Source organism: Myotis nattereri (genome assembly GCF_964212035.1).
Source record: "Myotis nattereri genome assembly, chromosome: 1".
Lineage (NCBI taxonomy): Eukaryota > Metazoa > Chordata > Mammalia > Chiroptera > Vespertilionidae > Myotis > Myotis nattereri.
Window position 1 is genome coordinate 170,887,540 of NC_138075.1, and position 16,604 is coordinate 170,904,143.

At 36.8% G+C, this 16,604-nt stretch overlaps 1 protein-coding gene and 1 pseudogene across 3 annotated transcripts in view; one reads left to right on the forward strand and one right to left on the reverse strand.

The window, feature by feature from the left end:
- The window catches only part of CCSER1 (coiled-coil serine rich protein 1), a 942,549-nt gene that overhangs the window by 660,224 nt on the left and 265,721 nt on the right, over window positions 1–16,604 (reverse strand). For both annotated transcript variants that reach the window (XM_081109402.1, XM_081109401.1), the window contains exon 5: window positions 2,878–2,998. In XM_081109402.1, coding sequence (XP_080965528.1) covers window positions 2,878–2,998 — 121 coding nt within the window. The remainder of the gene's footprint in view (window positions 1–2,877; window positions 2,999–16,604) is intronic.
- On the forward strand, window positions 16,222–16,561 carry LOC308529520 (large ribosomal subunit protein eL33-like; annotated as a pseudogene). The gene has a single exon. The product of its transcript is annotated as a large ribosomal subunit protein eL33-like (transcript).

The following is a 16,604-nucleotide window of genomic DNA, read 5'->3' on the forward strand; positions in this document are numbered from 1 at the left end:
TCATTCAGATAAAATAAAAAGAGCTGACAGAACTTTAAATGTTTGTTCTTAAGAACCTATCCAAGTAAAATAGGTTACTTTTAGCCCTTCTTAAATATATGGCATTCTGTACTAAATGATGGCATCTTCACCCTTTCAGAAGCAGCTCAAACTTTATGTCAATAAATGAAGCACTACAAGGGGGTCTTGAACCTGGAGTGCATACAGCTTATTTAGCTAATGCATCATTTCAACAAATTGAAACAATAAACCAAATGTCTTAGGAAGTTTAGATTTCTCTATATAAAATAAAAACATGGAAATTGACAAAAGTAATAGAATAATTTATCTCTCTCATATTCACCTCTATCTTTCTAAATTTACAATGACCATAAAATGCTTTTATTTCAGATGTTGAGTCAAGATATATATAGACAGAGTACATGCATTTCAACAAATATTTCTAATAAAAACACAAAATAAAATTCAAAACTAATCATCAATATGGTTTCTATTGTCCTCTTCAGAGTTTGAATTTTATGTACATGTCATAAGCTGCTCAAAGCCCATAATTGTGATTTGAGGAATGTATAAGTTTGAGTAACATGAGAGTGTGGCTGGATATGTGGACATATTTTTAACATTAAGATTTTATAATTTTATAAAGCTCTGCATTCACAGCTTTTTGATCCCAACATCCCATGCTTATAACAAGTAATTAAAAACTGTATACTCTTTTTGGATCACAAAGATTTTTTTTTTCTAGCAAATTTACCCTTTCCATGGTATTCTGAGCTACCTATCAGACCAGACTAAAAAGTAAAGTAAAATCTGTACCTTTGTTTTCTGAATGAAGATGATCTTTAGATATATCAACAAGAGAACAGGTCTGCATGTTCTCACTATAGTGCTCAGAATGCAGCTTTCCTTCCTAAAGGATTTAGATATTTTCTCCCTATAGCTTGCTATGCTGAAAAATGTATATTTCATTCCTAACTGAAATGCATTATTCTTCCTTTATTCCTTACAGAAAATGTCTACAAAATTATAAATACATGAGAATATTTAAAAACTATTTGTAAAAATTAGAATATTTTCCCCCAGACTATGACTAAAAGTTGGTAGGGTTATATAAAATATTTCAGTCATAAAATATTTCTGACATTCTAAAATCATATATCAATACAATGGTATAATTAAGACCAATATTCTAAGTTTGTTTTCATGAATTTATATCAATATATCAATAAATGTGGCCTAGCGTTAAATAATCATATGTCCAACCCAAATCAATACCTTACATTAGATAAATAGCATCTGTTGCCTTTATACTACCATTGATCTCTTAGGTGCATATTTTACCTCTTTACCTAGATTATGACATCCTCAAAGATACATTATCTTACATATTTTTTCTTATGTAAACTCTTATGTATTCAGAAGCTTGTATACTGAGATTACTGCACTTCTTAGCAACAGATATGCTGAGATTTGAATTATATGACTCTATGAGTCCTATGTTTCAAAGACTCAATGGATTTTTATGCATTTATCATGCAAAGCCTGTACAATTAAAGGTAAAATTTTACATAGAGAAATAATTCCATCATTAATTTAAAGGAAATACTAGTTATTCAAAGATAATGTCTCAACTTACAGCATTCTAATATCTTACTACAAACACAGTTTGAATAATTATAAAAGTAGTGTTTATGAAACTACATTTCATTTTCAAAATTTAGCTATCAGCTCTTAAAGTGTGTATATATTTTTGGTGACACTATATATAATACATTTGAGTTTTCAAATATAATTCAATTGTTGTATATGAGATGTAATTTTCCTCCCATTAGACAAAAAAAAAAAAAAGGCTTTTGGAACCTAAAAATTAGACTATATTAAGAACAGTTAAATTGTTTTCACTTTTAGATTATATCAAAACTGAATTACAATCATTACTTTCTAAATTGGTTAATACTTCTCTCATAATAAGTATATTAACACTATTTTCATTCAATCAAATATATACATTGCTCCATTTGAACTCAACATTCTTAGATGTAACATTAAGGGATTTTCTAAATGATTTCAGAAAGAGTAGCAGGCATTTTCGTTCCAGAGAACTCTGTCTTCAGGAGTTTATTCAGTAGAAAGGCATCAAGAAACAAACATTATTATACAGTGTTATCAATGGGGAAAAATAACAGGTGCTTTAAGGTAACGCTTCCTCACTGATGAAGTGGTCAGCCAGCAATCCTTGGCAACATCATTCATCACCTCTTTCCCAAATTCAAGCAGGCATGGCACTACTTTCACTGGAAAATCATCAGTAGTTTTTCCTTTTTCACTTATTAAATGCATACTCAGAAATAATCCTAGTTTATTTGATATGTCAAGCCCATATAGCTCACATTTGTGGCCATGGATTTAGTGGTCTCTTGTCATTATAATAAAGAAAAGAACTATCACTTATTCCATATTAGATCAAACTTAAATATAAATTAAATTATAAAAAGCAAACCAACTTTAAGCTAGGAAGTTTATATTAAAATCTGATCATATTTTAGAGCATTAAATCCTACAACTACAAAATAAGCAATCTAAGAACAGTGCACCCACATTCCCAGGTAAGGAAACAAAGTGCTTCAGGCTACTTACCCGAGTTCCTAAGATAAAGTAACAACACGACCCTTGGATGGGATATAGTTCAAACACACAAAGTTGGAAGCCACAGAAGTTATTCATGAGACAGTAGATTGATATTTAATGTGCAAAATTTACTTCTGCACTCTCCATATGACAGTATTGACACATTCATTATAAACCGCAACTTCTGAGCAATCTAATCCAGTTATCTACAAGTTTTACAAAGCTCTAAAAGTCAAATGAACAACTTACTGTTTGGAAGGTTCAGGGAATTTTAGCTCTTCTCCTTTCCTCATTTCTATTGTTGGTTCCATAGGAGTGAGCACTACGGCAGCACATGAGACTACAGAGTTGTACGATTCCTCCCGGCAAACTGTTGTTATTGAAAGAATTCATTGTAAATGTCAAAGTTATTTATTAACTAGTCTCACTTTCCATTTTTCTACTTTTTCTTTTCAGTCAAATTAAAGAGATAACTAACTAAAACATTCATTATAATTGCATTATCCTAATTATCATTTTCTAAACTAAGTCATCACTCACTAGGCGTTGCCAACATTTTACAGTCCTTCATTAAAAAAAAGCTTTTCATTGAAGAGTGAGAAGAACACAAATCATACACAGCTAAATTAATCTTTGCAACATGAGAACATCTGTTTAATCAGCATTACAATCAATAAGTAGGGCATTACCAGCACCCTAAAAATCCTGTGGTACCCCTTTCTAATCACTATTATAGCCTCCAAACTTAGCCATTACAATTACTTATATAACCACAGATTAGTTTATCTACTTCTAACCTTAATAAAAATTACATCATACTCTTTTGTTGGTGTACTCTTTCATGTGGCTTATTTCAATTTGTTCATTCTTATACTTTCCAGTGAATGCTATATATATATATATATATATATATATATATATATATATATATATAATACATTATATGTATGAATATATATGGTGGGGCAAAAGTATGTTTAGAGTCGTAAGCATGCAAAACAGAGCTTATTATAGTTGTTGTTGTTGTTATTATTATTATTATTATTATTATTATTATTATTACAAAACAGCCATAGTTCAGCTTTATTAGGCTGAATTTAATTAGTTTGCCTTATGGAGCACATATTAGAAATTAAATGACTTACCTTCTATGAATATATTTGCTACATGATTTTTTTTGTATTGTCTAAAGTTTTACATATGTCTCCTTTTTCCCCAATTATTTTCCATGCGAACAGCTACAGAACTACTTTTACCTGACCCAATGCGCGCGCACGCGCACACACACACACACACACACACACACACACGTTAATTTTATTGGTAATAGACATTTGGATTGTTTCTAGTCTGGGGCTACTTCAAAATATCTATAAACTTCCTTGTACTGTTTTGATGCATAAATAAATTTATATTGCAAAAATACTTATGAATTGTTCCTAAGGTATATTCGTATGTTTTATGTTTGTTCAGCTTTTCTCAACTGATTGTACTAACTTGCATTCCCCAAAATAGAATAAGAATTTCAGTAGTTCTGCATCTGTACCAACACTTGGTTCTGTCAGGTTTTTTCTTTTTAAAAATTTAATATTGTATTAATTTTATTGCTATATCCAAATTTAGCATCTTAAAACAATATACATTTAATATCATAGATCTTCATGTTAGCAATCTAGGAAGGCTCCATTGTGTTCTCTGATTAAAGTCCCTCCAGGCCATTGTCAAGATGGTAGCCAATCTTTGCTCTTATCTAAAGTCTATGGGTCAAGAATCCATTTCTGAGCTTGTATGTGTTGCTAGCAAAATTTAGCATGCAGTACTGGGATACAGGTCTCCTTTGCCTTGCTGGCTAGTGGTCAAGATCTATTCTGAGTTCCCTGCCGGCCAGTGACCCACAGCATGTCTATCCCAGCAATGGAGAACACCCCTTACATTGAGAACTTCTCATGCTTCAGATCTAATTTCTTTTTTCCTAACAGCTGTGGAAAATATTCCTCTGCTTTTAAAGGACTCATGTGATTAGTCTAGATTATATCCTTTTTTATTACCTCAAAGTCAACTGATTAATAATCTTAATTATAGCTGCAAAATCTCTTTTACCATGTAACATAACGTAATTATAGTAGTGAAGTCCTATAATTTTCCCAGTGGAAGTAATTATACCAGGGCTACAGTCATGTGTCATCTTAGAATTCTGCCTACCATGGCTATTCCTGTAAGTGTATAGTGATATTACATTTTCATTTTCATTTTCCTGATAGCTAATAAATTAAATATACTAGAGGCCTGGTGCATGAAATTTGTGCGCTCGGGGGGTAGGGGGGTGTTTCTAAGCCCAGTCTGCACCCTCTTGCAGTCCGGGAGCCCTTGAGGGATGTCCAACTGCTGCAGAGATGGGAGAGGCTCTCACCAAGGCCACTGCGCTTACCAACTGTGAGCCCAGCTTCTGGCTGAGCAATGCACGTGGTCAGTGCACGTCATAGTGAGTGGTTAAGCAGCTTTAGCATATCATTAGCATATTATGCTTTGGTTGAACGGACGACCGGACACTTAGCATATTAGGCTTTTATTATATATATAATCTTCATTTTACATGATTCTGATATGCAAAAATTTCAGTTACATGATTTAGTTAAATAACACCAGATACCACCAAACATATGTTTCAAATCTCAGTTAGCATGATATATCAGCTATAATTGTATAAAGTATAAATTTCTCTACTAGCTCTTCAGTCCACACATCACTACACAAATAATAGGTGTGCTTCATGATCAGTTACACACATATTGCTTCTTTGTAAGTCTGTCAATGATTGGTCAATGATTGGTGCTCAGGTTAAGCACAGACCTCAAAGTGTGTAGCTGCATTGCTCCCTTGTCTTCCAGTGATAAGCCCATGTGACATTTTATAAAAATGAGTACTCTGAGGAAGGAATTTGCCAGTGGAAATAAAAGTGTAGCAAAACATGAAAACCGTTGGTGCTGGAAGTGATATTAGATTTGATTATAAATAAAAAAGCCATTGACCACTGATCTAAGTATTCATTTCAAGAACTAAGAGCTAGACAACAAATTAACTTCCACCCCTGTGTAGAAAGGGAAATACTACACGAACAGCACACATTTATGAAAGGGAAGACAAAAATACAATGGTTGGGCCATGATCTGAAAGAGAAAGGTGTGAGAAATGATCCCAGGTTCTCCAATTTTCCTATAAAAATATTTGCTGAGTTACTAATCTGCTCAGGGCTAGAGTATGAGGTATAAAATAGATGGCCAGCCCTAGCTGGTTTGGCTCAGTGGATAGAGCATTGGCCTGCAGACTGACAGGTCCCTGGTTCAATCCTGGTTAAGGGCACATACCTGGGTTGCAAGCTCAATCCCCAGCAGGGAGTGTGCAGGAGGCAGCCAATCAATGCTTCTCTCTCATCATTGATGTTTCTCTCTCTCTCTCTCTCTCTCTCTCTCTCTCTCTCTCTCTCTTTCTCTTCCTCTCTGAAATCAATAAAAATATATAGATTATATATATAAAGAGCCAGGTGCTGTCACATCCGAAACAACCAAATGGATGACCGAACAGTCTGAGTGGGGTGACAAGGCCAGCAGGGGGGTTAGTGAGGGATGACCAAATGACTGAGCAGCAGGCTTCGTGGGGCAAACAGGCCAGCAGGGGGGCAGTGAGGAGTGACAAAATGACTGGACAGCAGGCTCCATGGAGCGACCAGGCTGGCAGTGGGGAGCAGTGAAGGGTGACCAGGCCAGCAGGGGGCACAGTTGGAGGCAACCACCCTGGCAGGGAGGCTATGAGGGGCAACCAAGCTGGCGGGGGGGACAGTTGGGGGTGACCAGGCCAATGAGGGGACAGTTGGGGGCAACCAGACCAGCAGGGGGGCCAGTTAGGAGTAATCATGTTGGCAGGCAGAGGCAGTTAGGGGTGATCAGGCTGGCAGGGGACCAGTTAGGGGCATTCAGGCAGGCAGGTAGGTGAGCAGTTAGGAGCCAGCGGTCCTGAATTGTGAGAGGGATGTCCGACTACTGGTTTAGACCCAATCCTGGGCATCGGGCCTAAACTGACAGCCAGTCATCCACTGAGGGGTCCTGGATTGGAGAGGGTGCAGTCTGGGCTGAGGGGACCACCCCTCATGCACACATTTTGTGCACTGGGCCTCTAGTAAATAAGTAAAATAGATAACCATTTTGCCAGGCCGAGTGGCTCAGTTGGTTGGAGAGTTGACCTTGTACACCCAAAGATTGTGGGTTCCATTCCAGGTCAGGACACACGCCCAGGATGGGGCATGTAGGAGGCAGCTGATCCATGATAATTGATGTTTCTCTCATCAATGTTTCTCTCTCTATGTCCCTCTCCCTTTCTCTCTCTTAAATCAATAGAAACCTATTTAAAAATAATAACATAAAATAGATGACCATTTTAAGTAGAGCTGAAATTGAAACGATCCTGTGGTGCTCAAGAGATAAGAATGTTCACAGTGGTTCCAGGAGGGGATCTGGTTTCCTCACCGTCTCTATGCCATAAGGCAGATTTTCTTTCTTTGTAAAAAAAAACATTTTAATTTTCTCTACTTATTCTTGGCATGAGCTTTGTATCTCTGACAGACAATTCCATCACAGGTGAGAGCAGAGAACTCTATTACAGTTTAAATTTGCACTGTTGCCCAACCACTGCTAGAGAAGAATTAGACTAAGAACATTGATTTACTTCTCTGAGATAACATTTGCTTATTCAGTAAACATTTAGTGAACTACTGATATGTTCCAAGAAACATGCTGAATTGACAGGGTTTAACTCTGGGCTAGAGAGAAGTGACCCCACCCCACAAAAATGTGTTAATGAAGTTTTGATTTAATCTTCTAGAGTACTGATTTTCAAGCTTTTTCATCTCATGGCGCACATGAAAAAATTACTAAACTTCTGCGGCCCATCCAAAAATATAGTTTTGGCTGATTTGACAAAATATTGGTATAATTTTGATTCATTCACACCACATGGCTATTGTTGTGTTGGCTCTTGTCATTTTTTTATTTGACAATCTAAGGAAAAAGAGGTCAGTTCCCCTAACTAAACAGTCAGGTATTTCATGTATTAAAAATTCTTACTGCACACTGAGAATCACTGGGTTAGAGATATTTCTCAAATATTAGAGCAGTCACCCTCTGACCAGATTAGGTGAAAGCACCTACTTAGCTTTCTATAGGAGAAAGTGGAGTTATTAAAAAAAAAGAAATAGAGAAAATGCTGTAAGTAAGAAAAATCTCAAAAATAAGAACATTTGTTTACTCAAGGTAATTTGAATATGATTACTTAATTTGTATAATCTAGAGGCTGGGATAAATGACAATGCACTCAAAGGTATAAGGCATTAAAAAATGAATAACTAGGCCAATAAGAAAATAACCCCCAATAATTGTTCTATTAAAAAAAGTGACAATTAATGAACCTGTCTGAAGATGGATGGTTGGGAGCTCCATTTAAATGATTAAGCTTTTATATTTAGCTGAAATTAAATTACACTCAAGTTTCAATATCTTTAAATTTCATTTATCATGAGATAAAAGAATTAGTGTAATAAATGCAAGTTAGGCAATTAAGTAATAGAGAAGTTATGACTTCAAACAAAGTGAATGGAATAATAAACGGGAAGTACAGATTTTCCAAACAAAAAATACTTTAGGTAGTTATAATATTATGAAGACCAAAAATGATAAAACCTTCTGAGAGCCTCTAAATAAAAAATCTGTGATTATTGGGGCAGAGTAGAAATAATTTCTGGATTCATTCCATGTACTTATTTATTTTAATTTAAGTATTTCTGGTATATACTTACATTAACAATATAAGTTTCCTGTGAATAATAAAATTATTTAACATCATATACCTTACAATGTGATCACCTCACTAATTCTAGTAATTATCTGTCACCATATAAACTTATCACAATATTCTTGACTATATTCCTCTTCCCCTCTTCACCCATCCTTCCACCCATTCCTTCTGGTAACCATTCTTTTGGTCTATAAGTCTGTTTTCGTTTTATTCCTACATTCCACATATAAGTGAAACCATATATACATAAAGCACATAGACACGGATAACAGTATGGTGACAGCCAGAGAGAAAAGGGGTGGGGTAGATGGAGGTAGGCAAAGTGGGGGGAGGGGGAGTGGGCTGGGGACAGAAAGATATTTTACTTTTGGTGATGGGCACAAGATGCAGGGTGCAGATGATGTTTTGTTGTGTTGTACACTTGAAACCTATATGGTCTTGTTAACCAACATCACCCCAATAAACAAATAACTAAATAAATAGAAATTTTAACACTTCTATTTCCAACACATACATCTTATATTTACTTGCTTACTTTATTAAATGAAACAAAATTCTCATTATATTACAAAAACAGAAATTATAGTGAAAGTTTGGATGAGAAAGAAGAATTGGCAAAAGCTGGAAGCAAAGACCTTCAAATTAATTAATAAATAATTTAAATAACAATTTAAACTTAAAATATTCTACAACCATATTATGTAAGAATAATATTATCTTGGGAATCATTTTAAAATATGTTAAGAATTGCATAAAAATTATTAATATCCTGAATTAATAACTGACTTGAGAAAGAATACAGAAATAGAAATGAAATAACTATATTCTGGAAATGTTAAACAAAACTATAAAATGTAAAAAGTAACTTTAATTTAGTCAAGCTTATCTCACATGTTCCAAATTTTGGTATTTTTATTGTGTGCCAATAGTAAACTTTCATATTGTTAAACTTTTGGACAGCCATCAGGTTTATTAAAATTATGGTGGGCCCTAAATCAATATGACTCCATGAAAGCCCTCAGTTGGCCATCATCAACAACTGAATGTAAATAAAAGGGCTTTGTATTTTGGCTGAGGCCTTAAACATCATAGAGCAGAAGGAAACGCCCAGCTTCACCCTGTCTGAATTTCTGATCCACAAAAATCATGAAAGATGAATGATGTTCACTGTTTTAAGCCACTAAGTTTTAGGAAAATTTGTTACACAGAAATAGATAAGCAATACACTCCTATAGAACATTTGTCATTAATAAAAAAAAATAGATTTTAATGCCTCAGGAGAGAATGTTTTTATTAAAATTGTTACCTCAATTTTAGAGGGGAAAACAAATTTTTGCCATAAAGACTTGCTCACATGTGTATGTGTAATTTATGAATGAAAATTATAGAAACTAATAGTTTAAATCCTCATTCAGCTGTTCTCTATAGCTTAACACTATGGAAAAATAAATAAATAAATAAATAAATTTAGATATATAGATATATAGATATATAGATATCTATTCTAGAGGCCCAGTGCATGAAATTTGTGCATGGGCAGGGTACCTAACGGCTGCCAGCTGCTGGCGGGGGCCTACCTTCCCTGGCTGCCAGCTGCCAGCCGAGGACTACATATGATTTGCACCGCCCTCCTGGTGGTCAGTGCATGTCATAGCAAGCGATTGAACTGCAGGTCAGTTGAACTCCCGAGAGGAGTATATATACTAGAGGCCCAGTGCACAAAATTTCTGCACAGGGGGGTGTCCCCTCAGCCTAGTCTGCACCCTATCCAATCCGGAACCCCACGGGGGATGTCTGACTGCCAGTTTAGGGCCGATCCCGATCGGCCCTAAACTTGCAGTCGGACATCCCTCTCACAATCCTGGACTGCTGACTCCTAATCGCTCACGTGCTTGCCTGCCTATCTGGTCACCCCTAACTGCCTCTGCCCCCCCTGCCATCCTGATCACCCCTCACTGCCTCTGTGTGCCGGCCCGATCGTCCCTAACTATCCCCCCCCACCAACTTGATCGCCCCTAAGTGCCCCCTGCTGCTGGCCAGGTTGCCCCCAACTGCCCCTTACCTGCTGGCCTGGTCGCTCCTAACTGCCTCCCTTGCCAGCCTGGTCGCCCCTCATGCCCCCTCCCTTCACTGGCCTGGTCACCCCACGCAGCCTGCTTGTTCAGTCGTTTGGCCATCCCTCACTAACCCCCCTGCTGGCCTGGTCATAGGCAGCCATCTTGTGAGGGTGTGAGGGTTAATTTGCATATTACCTCTTTATTATATAGGATAGATGATAGTCTGGCAAATGTACTGATTTTCCCAGTTATGTTTCTCATTTCAAACTTAGAAAGATCCTTAGAACTATTTTTCTACAGCAAGTAGGGACAAATATTTTATTAATTTCCCAAGCACAAGATGAAATCATAGTTGTTATCCATTCTGGGAAAACATGCACTATAAGGCCTATAGCATTTAAATAATGCTTAACCCATAATGTCTGTAATCTAATATCTTAAATTCTAGAACACAGAAAAAAAATAATTAAAAGGAGGAAAAAGAAGATGGAGAACAGGCCAGGCACAGACGGACCAGCACTGCCTTCACCATCCCAACAGCGCAACTGGCCTCCTGGAAGTCAGCCTCAGGCACCGAGGCCACTTCCCCTCCCTAGATGCTCCGCAAGGAAGAAATGATATAAAAGCGGCCACCGCTAGCCCAGAGGGCTGATCACATTGCGGCACCCCCCCTCCTCGGGACCCCACCTGTGCATGAATTTGTGCACTGGGCCTCTAGTAGAATACAAAGAATTTGCGAAGCACTCTTTATAGGCAATAGATAATGTCCTCAGGGGAAGGGTAGCTTAAACCAAACTGCATTTTAGTGTCATTCTTTCAAGATAAGCATGTCGACATTATACATTGTTAAGAAACATATTCTACCTCGGTTTTTCAAAGGAGCAAGAATAAAACCACTATTAAATTTACATTATAATGTTATAAAATATCTTTTAAAACTTATGGAGAAAATATTCTAATTATATGTTAATAAAACTATGTTGAATGTAACTTTCCCAGATGTGTTCCCATTTATTAGACAAAAGTATATTGAGCTTACTTATGTATCACCCACATTTCTTCTCTTATCAGCCCAAAGTTGTTTTGCCTTGGGTACTTTCTGAGTTAGGTGTTTGTTTGCTTGTTTTTAATGCTGATGATTATTACATATAATGCAATATAAATCAAGGCAATAATGCAAGTTTTAGTTTATAATCTGCATGGATATTATAAACTAACACAAATTGAAATAGTTATTTAGTAGTCACTTTAAATATATAGTATCCCATGTAATTTAATTAAATAAAAAAGATAATTTATTCAAAAAATATTTGTTAAATCTATACCATATTCTAGGTTCAGAAGAAGAAACAGTGAACAAAAACAGAAAAATATCCCTGCTACTTTAGGGAATAATTGCTATTTGATTTCAACAACATTATAAATGTACTGGTTTTGCCCTAGCCTTGCCGATTTGGCTCAATGGACTGAAGGGTCCTGGGTTCCATTCCAGTCAAGGGCAAGTGCCTCAGTTGCAGGCTAGATCCCTGCCAGGGTTGTCTGCAGGAGGCAACCAATTGATGTGTCTCTCTCACATTGATATTTCTCTCTCTGTCCCTCCCTTGCGTTTCTATTCTCTCTAAGAATCAATGGAAAAATATTCTCTGCTGAGGATTAACAAAACAAACAAACAAACGTGGCAGTTTACTACTCAGGTTCTAGTAAGAGGAAGTATTATAGGTATTTTTGTTTGTGTGTTTTTTTCTTTTTTCACAAAGATCTCAGTAAATCTTCTCTTACATCTTTTAGTACTAGATTAAATATCAACCAATGAGTAGTTACTGAATAGTCAATGTTATCTCTTCTCCTCCCCTCCCTCTCCTTCTTCCTCCTTCCTTTGCCCTCTCCTCTGCTTCCCTCTTCTTCCCACTCTCCCCTCCCTCATCTTCCTCTTCTCCCCTTCCTCCTCCTCCTCTCCCTTACCCCTCTCCTTCTTTCCTTTCCCTCTGTCCTCTTTTTTGCAGTAACTTTTTGGCTGACCAGAACAAAAGAACAAGTATCAAATGAATTATTATTCATCTTTGTTGAAAAAATTACATCAGCTATATGAAGAATCTCTCACAGGTTATGAGACATAATTGATAAGTATTTAGTTCTATAGTACTGATGGGTTATTTAATGGGCTTCACTTTGCAAAGTATGAAGAGCAATATAAACCACATAATGCCCATCCTTACTTTTAAGAAGCTAAATTGTTCAATTATCTCCTTTAGAAAAATCCACTCTTCAGAATTTTACATATGAGTTACACATTACAAAAATATATCAAATATATAGTTTCAATAGGTGATTCAAATAACAAAAATAATTCAAATATGTTGCAGCTAATCGTTTTAGGCTGCTCACCCCTTGCTATCATTAGAAAAGATTCTGAATTACAAAAAAAAAAAAAGTCATCTTCCCTTTGCCTTCTTTATTCTGTTGCATATGAAGTAATCACCTTTATTTTGGAATCTCTTCAGTCTATAGTAAAATTTCAACTTAGAATAGAAAGTAGCATTATCAACTAATTTGAGTATGATTTGGTTTGATAATAAAGAAGTAGATAATTCAACTGTCCAACTTAAGTGAAAATATAGAAGCCAGAATAAGGGGGCCTTTGAAGAGTTTCACATAACTACAATCTCTGGTTGAGCTGGTGAAAGTCAGGAAGTATAACTGCATAGATAAAAATCACACAGGGACCAAGGTATACTGAGCCATAAATGTCAAGCCAAGTTGTTGGTATTTTATCCTGTAGCACCCAAGTTCTCAATTCATAAGCAAGTGCTAATTTCACAGGAGCTAACCATGAATAATATATACTGTTGGTCCTGGCTCTAGAGGCACCGAATCAAATAAATCAATACATATAGCAACATTCTGCACATTCAACCAAATATAACAAGTCACTGTAACAGCCCAATATTTCCATAGGATCACCACGCTGATTAGGAGGGAGGAGAAAGGGAACAACAGCAGCAATATCACACTTCCCAATTTCCTTTAGGTCTCTCCCTAAGGGATGAGTTATCTGAAAGAATCTAACCTTTCATAGTTTACTAACAAATCTCATAATTCTGAAGAAACATTTTCTTTGTTACAACACTCCCTTTTTTAAGCCCTGTTAATCTTTCTGGATGATGGAAGTCATGGCTACATTTTATGTCACTAACGTGTCCAGAAATTATGTACATCTAAAAAAGGCATAAGCATACTTTAGTTCACATTCCAAAGTAAATTAAAATTTCTCAGTCCACAAGATCTTGATAGATGCAATCACAAATTTCCCTTTAGACATTCATTGAACACCTTTTCTGAACGGCTACTGCTGCCTACCCAGAGAAAATATCCCACTTTGAAAATTTCTTTAATGTGAATGCTTAATAGTCAAATCTTTTGACATGAGAAATAATTTGTACAGGTCCATGAATGATTTTCAACCCTTTTGATAAGGGTATTTTTCAAATATTATATGTATATAAAATAGAAAATTATATTAATATTCAAAAATTCTGATAGATATATCAGAATCCTATCTAATAAAGAGGTAATATGCAAATTGACCATCACTCCAACACACAAGATGTTCGACCCCATGTGACACAAGATGGCCAGCAGGGGAGGCCAGTTGTGGGTGATCAGGCCAGCAGGGGAGGCCAGTTGTGGGTGATCAGGCCAGCAGGAGAATGCAGCTGGAAGGGACCAGGCCTGCAGGGGAGGGCAGTTGGGAGGGACCCAGGCCTACAGGGGATGGTAGTTGGGGGGGACCCAGGCCTGCAGGGGAGGGCAGTTGGGAGTGACCGGGCTGGCAGGGGAAGGCAGTTAGGGGCAATCAGGCCAGCAGGGGAGCAATTAGGCATTGATCACGGTGGCAGGGGAGTGGTTAGGGGGTGATCAGGCTGGCAGGCAGAAGTGGTTAGGGGCAATCAGGCAGGCAGGCGAGCGGTTGAGAGCCAGCAGTCCTGGATTGTGAGAGGGATGTCCAATTGCTGGTTTAGGCCTGATCCTACCAGATTAGAGAGGGTGCAAGTTGGGCTGAGGGACACACACACACCCCGTGCATGAATTTCGTGCAGTGCACTGGGCCTCTAGTTTTAATATATTTCTTGGATTATCAATATTTTATTTGTGACCAAATAACATAGAACATGGATGCATTAGTATCAGAACATGTCATTAATACTGTTCCAATCTTCCATCATAGAATATGACCTCATAGTAATGAAAGCTTTGCCGTTTACTATAGGAAGTATAAATATTAGCAAACAGCACCCAAGATTAGTGTCCATATTAAAAATGAATGCTAAACTTGTTAAAAAATTTAAAAGATGTGATTTTTTTGATAAGTTGGCAAAACATAAAAGAGCTATGATTAAAATGCCAGCTTTGTAAAATTCCTATAGGGGTATCCCAGGGTCAATGTTTCAAATGGTTATGCTTTAGCTTTACCCTCACTTATCTTCTCCTTTGTCATCTTGAAAAAGAACAAATGGCAGCTAAACATTATTAAAGTGTAAATAATGTCCCCTAGCCACATACTAACCATGTCAGAGATTGATTCTGGCTTTTAGCACCTGTCAGAAACTCATGAGAACTTTTCTAGGTGTGCCCTGTTCTGTCTCATCTCCAAACACTCATCCACCAGACATTTCTATAATCTGCTATTAGATACAGCCAACTGTCCAAAGTATACATACAAGGTACAAAAGCACCTGAACCAAACATTGCTGACTCTCACAGGTGTCTCATAATTGCATTTTCATAATAAGTCTAATTTGGACACTGGTGTTCTAAATTGAATCATTTCAACATAGATAATTGCTATGGACTGAATTATGTCTCCCCAAAATCCATATTTTGAAACCCTAACCTCTAATGTGATGTTATTTGGAGATGGAGCCTTGGGGAGATAATTAAGTTTATATGAGGTCATGAGGATGGGGCCCTCATGATGGGACTAGAGCCCTTATAAGAAGAAACACCAGAGAGCTTGTTCTCTCTTTTTCTCTCTACTGTGAGAGGGTCACTGTGAGAAGGGAGCTGTTCACAAGTCAGGAAGAGAGCTCTCACCAGAAAATGACAATGTTTAACCCTTGATCTTAGAATTCCAGCCTCGAGAACTGGGAGAAAATAAACTTCTTAAACCACTCAGTCTGTGGTAGTTTGTTGTAGCAGCCTGGAACTAAATGAGATGATAACATAGACACATTTTGATAATTTTGAATATGAATAAAATTGTTTATATGAAAACAGCCTTAAAACAAAAAGAAAGCAAAATCCCAAATATTCAATTGTCTAGATTTTTCTTGGTTTGAGGAAGTCTCCAAAAGAAACTCAGATGCCAAAATGAACTTCATAAAGGATTCCTTGACTATGGTAAAATTTTTTAAACTATTTCTTTAAGACACTTCAAACCCTAACAACTTGAACCTAACTGCTGTTATCTTCTCTCACCTACTACCACTGCCCTCTAGTCACAAAAAAACCCTTGAAGCTAAATTGCCTCTTAAAGCTAAAGCTCCCTGAAAATAGGTAAAATCCCTTGTCTTAAGAGATTTAAATGTTAATTCCAGGTCTCTGGATGACCTTGGAGTAATTAAGAATTTGCAAAGCCTACACAGAAGACAAAGATATTCTGAGAAATTTTTAAAATAGTCCTATAAACAGGACTTCTGTAAGGACATGTATGCCTGGAAGGCTGTGGTCCAACGCCATTTTTGCAGGCTATAAGCTGGGCTCCGGAACCAGAGGGAGCACACAGCTTTCCTTAAAATTGAAGGTGTTTATGTGGAGATGAAACTGAATTCTATCTAGGCAAGAGATGTGCTTATGTGTACAAAGCAAAGAACAACACAGTGACTCCTGTTGGCAAACCGAACAAAACCAGAGTAATCTGGGGAAAGATAACTTGTGGAAACAGCAGCATGGTTTGTGCTAAATGCCAAAGCAACCTTCCTGCTAAGGCCACTGGTCACAGCATCTGTGTAATGCTGTACCTCTCAAGGATTTAAACTTATTGAAAATAAATAAAATAGTCCTGTGATCATATAATCA